This window comes from Monoraphidium neglectum (assembly GCF_000611645.1).
Source record: "Monoraphidium neglectum strain SAG 48.87 unplaced genomic scaffold scaffold00252, whole genome shotgun sequence".
NCBI classification, from domain to species: domain Eukaryota; kingdom Viridiplantae; phylum Chlorophyta; class Chlorophyceae; order Sphaeropleales; family Selenastraceae; genus Monoraphidium; species Monoraphidium neglectum.
The window spans coordinates 28124-34300 of record NW_014013376.1 but is presented as its reverse complement, the minus strand read 5'-3'; the positions used below and the strand labels follow the sequence as shown (position 1 = coordinate 34300).

Genomic DNA, 6177 nt, shown 5'->3' with positions numbered 1-6177 from the left:
GTAGTAGGGGCACGGGGGTCAGTTTCAGGCAGTGTGTGCAGGGATATGGAATGAGGTTCTTGTGTTGTGGGGGCTCGCGTTACTGTGCAAACGCCCGGATTGACACTCTGACGCGGATGGCAACAATCCGCGCAAGGCGGAGGCGTTCAGACCGTGCAACGCACGCGGCGGCGGCGTGCATGCGCGGCGGGCGCTCACATCTTGAGCTCTGTGATGAAGGTGCCCTGGAAGCCGCGCTTATAGGTCTCTGCCATCAGCTGCGAGGGGCAGGAACCAGCACATTGGAGGGCGACATTTTTCAGGGTCAGGTGTGGCGATCAGGAACTGAAGCAGGGGCGGGGGCGTCATGAGCTAGGTGTCGGGTGCCCAAGGCGGTGGGATATCGCGGCCAGCTGCCTGCGGGGACGGCTGCCGTGCCTTTGTACGCTACGCTGTGCAGGGCGCGCGTGCCGGCGGGGCAGATCGCTTCGGTGCAACAGCAGCGGCGCAGCAGCCGTCGGTGCTCACCGCGGCAAGGTCTGCCACCTGGCCCGGCCCAGTGTAGCTGCGGCGTGCGCGTTGGGTGGGTGCAAAGCGGCGAGACGTGGTCAACGATTTGGTCAAATGTGCGGCTTCGTGACGTTCACAAGGGAGGGCCGGGGACAAGCCCCATGGCATGCACGCGCCGTTTTGAATCACAGGCGCTTCGCTGTGGGCCACAGGGGGTCCTCTCACGAGTGGATGCTGGCGATGCAGCGGGTCGACTTGGCACAGGTGCATGACGGGCTGGTGGCCTTCCAGGTGTCAAAGGTGTTCTCAAAGGAGTTGACAAAGTCAGCCTTGGCCGCCTGGGCAATGCAAATGGAAGAACAAGAAGATGTTTAGGCCAGTGCAGTGTGCTTGTGGCGTGCCAGGGGCCACGAGCTGCGGCCAGAAACTAGCATGACAAATCAAATCCAGGCTGGTGCAAATTCATTCTACGCCCTGCTCGGGCCCAGTTTAGACCCAGTTCAAACCAAGCCCACACTCACGGCACACCCCCTAAGCACCCAGCCCAGCCCAGACCAGACCCAGCCTCACCAGTTTGCAGTCTGTCATGTCAGTGCCAGGGTTGAGAGACACGAGGGAAGAGTAGAAACGGATGCGCTCTATGATGGCATCAAAGTAGGCCACCAGCTCCGGCGTGTCCGCCGCGGGGGGCACCTGGTTCACCCTGCAGGAGATGGTTGGTCACCATGATTGGTCATCCAAAATTCAAGCATTGACTTCAGGTGGCGCCGCTCATCAATGGTGAGGTTAAAAATTTTGTGACGGAGTCGACCAACCAACCTCAGTCTAACCCAAGGATCTTCTTCTCAAAATCAAAAAGGACCCACCATATGCCCTGGACCTGGCTGCCAAAGCCCTTCTCCTTGTCGAGCCACGTGTCGATCTGAGTCAGCACCTCCTGGAGGGGCCGCTTGCCGTAGCCGGTGTGGAGGTACCCTGGGACGCGCAGATATGGAAGTGGGGCATGATGGCTTGACCAAAAAGATTACACAAGTATGGTTTTGTGTGAGAGTGCAACGATAGATGATAAAACGCAGGACGCGAAGCAGGGCCACACACCTACAGGGCTGTAGGCATGGCACGTTCTGGCAGCGGCGGGTTGGGATGCGTGCCCGTATGCGCGCTCACCGAACGTGGTGAACTCCTGGGTGTTGGCGACCTTTGCGAAACGCTCCTGGTAGACCTTGTCACCAATCTTTGGCGGCCCGGAATCCGGTCCGATCAGCACAGCTGAGAGGGCACAGGGGGAGGGGGGGCAGCCAGGGGGAGGGTCACACGCTCAAACATTCTCCAGGTGCCTTGGAGTTCAAATATATAACATCCAAGTCCAAAAAGGGATCACAATGAGCAGACTTATGATATTCAGATCAGCGCGCCAAGACAGCTGCCCCTCACTGGGCTCAACGTGCCCTGGACACACCCCTAAACAATGTGTGGCTCACCAGCTTTGAAGCTGCCCTTGAGGCACTCTGATCCCTCCACCTTGGTGATAAGGTTTGTGTACATGCTGTCGTCCGCGGTGTAGAAGGGGATCTGCAGAGGTGTATTGGAGGGCGGAGGGCTGGCGCGTGAGGACAGAAGAACAATTAAAAAGCACATCTCTGGCTGGGGGCCTTCAAAATTTTGCGCCTTTCCCCATGCTTGGGGTGATGCGGGACTGTGGGTAAGTGCGAGGATCGCGGACGATCCGTCAATGCAGAGCACAGCAATCAGTTGGGCCTGACAGGCGGCAAGACAGCAGCATGGCCGAAGGTGATTTGGGCGCCTTGCTGCGTGCCAAGCAATACGGCAGGGCAGGCCCGTGGCGGGGGCTGCCGGACAAACCCCACACCCGTACGAGCTCGCACTCACCCAGATGCCTGCCAATGAAGTCGGTATCAGCAAGCGATTGTGCGTCAAGGCGACGGATGGAGGGGATGCAGAGCAGCAAAGGTGGCGTCAGGTGCATGGACAGGAGCGGGCCATTGTTGGGAGGTGCGCTCCGGATATGCAGTAAAGGTATTCAAAGGCACAGATAACTGGGAGGACACAAGCACAATTTTAGCCGGACTGGTGTCCTGCGCACCCATCTTCTCGTTGATGGTGCTGGGGGGCGTCGGGCTGGGGGGTGTCGTCGTCGGGCTGGGCGACGGCGACGCAGCCGGCGACGGAGACGGCGACGTAGCTGGCGACGGCGACGGCTGCGACACCGGCGGCGACGCAGCCGGCGATGTCGACAGGGAGGGAGAAGGAGACGGGGACGAAACTGTCGTCGGCGGCTTGCCTGCAAGGTGGGGAGTAGGCGGCACCCCTAGAATCAGGCAAGGCGAGCAAGAACCTGTGGGCAGTGCTCCGATTTGTTAGTACGAAAGCGACTGTTGCCAGCGTTGGGGCCAAACAAGCATTATGAATGCGGTTGCCCTTGAGCTGTCATACATGCGGTTACTGGCGCACTTCCACCACCCTTGCGAAACACTGGATCACGAGGCGGCAGCGTGGCTCACAAGTGTAGTCAATCTTCACAGAGAGCGGCAGGTCGCAAACGTTGGTGCCGTCACTTGCAGACACCCGCACGAAGGTGGCACCGACGGAGCGATACGGCCCGCCCTGCGCGTTGACCGCGCTCGTGATGCTCTGCTTCGGCGCGTTGTCGCCGGCGCTGCCCCACTCGCCGCGCCCAACGCAAGCCCGCGCCCCGGCGGCGGTGAGGACGCAGGTCGAGTCGCCGCCGGCCACGGCGGCGGTGGCTGTAGGGAGGGTGGTGGCGGCGCCAGGGGTGGATCTTGCGGCCTGGTTGCCAGTGCCAAGCTGCCCATACGCGTTTGAGCCCCTGCGACAGCAGCCAGCGGAGGGTGGGGAAGGGTTTCAGTCAGCACCACGGGGGTGGACCTCCGTTGTTTGGGACCTACCGCGCAGCTGAGGCGCTGCGCAGCTGCGCCCGCAGCAGGCGTCAGCGGCATGCTGCGACAGTACATTGGCAGCAGGTGGTACTCATCTCGCAGTGTGGACCACGCCGTCCTGTGTGCTGCATGGCTCGCGCGGCTTTGCTAACATTGATGCAGGGTTTGCCCCACACTAGCTGCCTCGCCTGCGCTCACCAGGTCCTGACACTGCCGTCGCTCATCAGCACCGCCGTGTGTGACGTGCCCGCCGACACCGACACCGCGCCGCCGCCGACGACCTCCACGGGCGCGAGCACGTTCGATCCCTGCACGCCGTTGCCGACCTGGCCGGCCGCGCTCGAGCCCCAGCAGCTGACCTTGCCGCCGACGCGCAGCGCGCAGACGTGCGCCTGGCCGGCGGCGATATCGACGGCGTCCTTCACGGCCACGTCGGTCCAGGACTGGCGGGCTTCTGTTGCAGGTTTTGAAGAGTCGATGACCTGCGTGGTGCAGAGGTTCAGGCGGTCGCCGATCGTCAGGTGACAGCAGAGAGCCACGCACGGAAGTCAAGCAACGCACGGATGGCGGCTGGATCAGCGAGGAAAGACGGCGGATGGCGGCAAGGGTGTTTCAGATTGTTGGATGCCCTGGCGGGACCAGCAGGGAGGGAACCGCCACCACGAGGTGTGTTATCCAGTAGGGCCATGGCGACGGCCGGGCACCTGCGGGCCCCAACATGTCTCAGATCCGTCGCGGTGACCCACCAGGCCGGCGCCATTTGAGCCGATGCACTTGACCTGGCCCCCGCGGACGACGACACAGGTGAAGCCCGCGGTGGCGGACAGGGGCCCGCCGGCGGCAACGGCGATGACATCACCAATCTGTGAGGTAGGTACAAGTATGATGGCAGGTGAGTAGACTTATGAAAGAAAGGGGATCTTCATGCAGCCCGGGCGGTTGTGTGTCAGTGGTTTCTGTCAGCTTGACTCAGGGCAACAATGGCATGTGAGCAGTCAGCCGAGCTGCTGAACAGTGTGATCGGGGGCAAGACCAGGCCCTTCTGATCAAGCCAAATAAAAGGCACGGCAGGGGGTGCAGTGCTTTCAACCTCCAGGAGCAAACCGTGCTAATGGGCTGAGGAAGCGCAGCACTGAGCCCCTATTCCCACTCACACTTATGAGGCCGCTGGCCCCGGGGGTCCTGCGGATGCTGTCCGATGTGACCTGCCCCGCAGCCTCCCCCGCGCGATTCTGGCCCCAGCAGCGCAGGCCGCCGTCGCTGGTGATGGCACAAGTGAAGTAGGGGCCCGCACTGAGGGCGATCTGCGTGTGTGCACGCAAGGGAAGGGGGTGTGGGTGATACTCGATTGCAGGGATCGAGCCTGGAGAAGATCAGGCATCACCAGCAAGCAAAGGTTGCAAACAGGTGTGCAATCCATCACATCACACAGGTGCGTTTGCTGGGTGTGTTTGTCACCCCACCACACTGGAAGCCGTTTCCACGAATGCATCATGCCAGCAGCTTAGCGGTCCCTCTAGCGTGGATGGCAAGCCACGGTCATGTTTTGCAAGGCCGCCCACGCACCGCATTGGTGAGGCCGTCGACGGCGTAGGGCGTCGCCTTGTATGTGTTCTGGTCGGCCGTCAGTGCGGTGGTGCCCAGCTGGCTGTACTGGTTGTTGCCCCCTGCAGCAGGTTTCCGGATGCGACAGCAGCAGCGAGACAAGCAAATCAGATGGGGCCCGAAAAGGCGTGAGGAGACTTGCAGGCAAGCACAGGCGGCCTGGCAACCCGCAAGTAAGCCTGAGAGGAGCCCATAGCCCATAGCTTGATGCACAGCCCATTGCACTCTTGGAGACAAACATGAAGCAAGCGAGCAAGCCAACCAGCAACTCACAGCACATGACCTTGCCGGATGACAGCAGGGCGCACGAGTGGCGCAGGCCGGCCACGACCGCGCGCGCGTTGGCAACGCTGTCGCCCACGTTGACCGGCGCGTTTGCCTGGCTGAAGCTGCCGCCGCCCAGCTGGCCCCACTGGTTGAACCCAGAGCAGGCCACGCTGCCCGCCTGGGTCACGGCGCAGGTATGACCCTGGTTGACTGCCAGGTATGCCCCCGCGGACGGGGTGGCCCCGGCGCAGCTTGCGGCCGCGCAGGCGGCCCCGCTCGCGGGCTTGGAAATCTTCAGTACAGCCGTGCCCGAGGACGTCGGGGCGAGGGGCGTTGGGAGGGCGTCCCACTGCAGCGGGCGGCTGGGCGTCTCGCAGGTTGCGGACGGCGCGCCGCCAGCACCGGCGAAGGACAGGGTGTTGCCGGACGTCGCGGCGACGGAGACCTTGGCGTCGACGTCTTCGTTGGGGTTTGAGGAGACGGCCAGGACGAGGCCGGAGGCCGGGTCGCACGAGAGGGCGGCGCCGGCGGCGCCGGTCGTGGTGACTCGTGAGCAGCAGGCCGTGAGCGCTGTGAAATTGTCGGGTTTTGGGGGTGGAGTGTGTGTGTGTGTGAGTGTGTGGTTGTGAGTGTGTGTGTGTGCACGTGTGTGCGCGTGTGCATTTGCATGTGCGTGTACGCGGGCCTGTGCGCGTGCGCATGCACCTGCTTGTGCTCATGCTCGCGCTTGGGAGCGCAGGCTTGCGTGGAAGTGCATTGGGTGGGGGGGGGCTTGTTGAGGGTACGACCCCAAAGGTGCGCAGTTCGGAGCACAACACGTTGTAGTCGTGTCCAGCCGTACAATGCACCGGGGCCGCTGCACAATCGAGCGCGACGCAATAGGCAAGTGCAGAAGAAC

General features: G+C 62.5%; 1 protein-coding gene across 1 annotated transcript in view; it reads right to left on the bottom strand.

Annotated features, from left to right (window-relative positions):
• Positions 1-194: 194 nt before the first annotated feature.
• MNEG_2280 (regulator of chromosome condensation RCC1) overlaps positions 195-6177 on the bottom strand; it is a gene marked incomplete at both ends in the record, with an annotated part of 6570 nt that continues 587 nt past the window's right edge. Inside the window, 15 exons of the mRNA XM_014049247.1 lie at positions 195-257; positions 508-544; positions 715-827; positions 1060-1192; positions 1356-1464; positions 1657-1758; positions 1971-2061; positions 2360-2387; positions 2594-2791; positions 2984-3337; positions 3606-3889; positions 4154-4270; positions 4562-4711; positions 4974-5074; positions 5286-5849. Of these exons, the coding sequence (XP_013904701.1) occupies positions 195-257; positions 508-544; positions 715-827; positions 1060-1192; positions 1356-1464; positions 1657-1758; positions 1971-2061; positions 2360-2387; positions 2594-2791; positions 2984-3337; positions 3606-3889; positions 4154-4270; positions 4562-4711; positions 4974-5074; positions 5286-5849 (2444 nt within the window). The remainder of the gene's footprint in view (positions 258-507; positions 545-714; positions 828-1059; positions 1193-1355; positions 1465-1656; positions 1759-1970; positions 2062-2359; positions 2388-2593; positions 2792-2983; positions 3338-3605; positions 3890-4153; positions 4271-4561; positions 4712-4973; positions 5075-5285; positions 5850-6177) is intronic.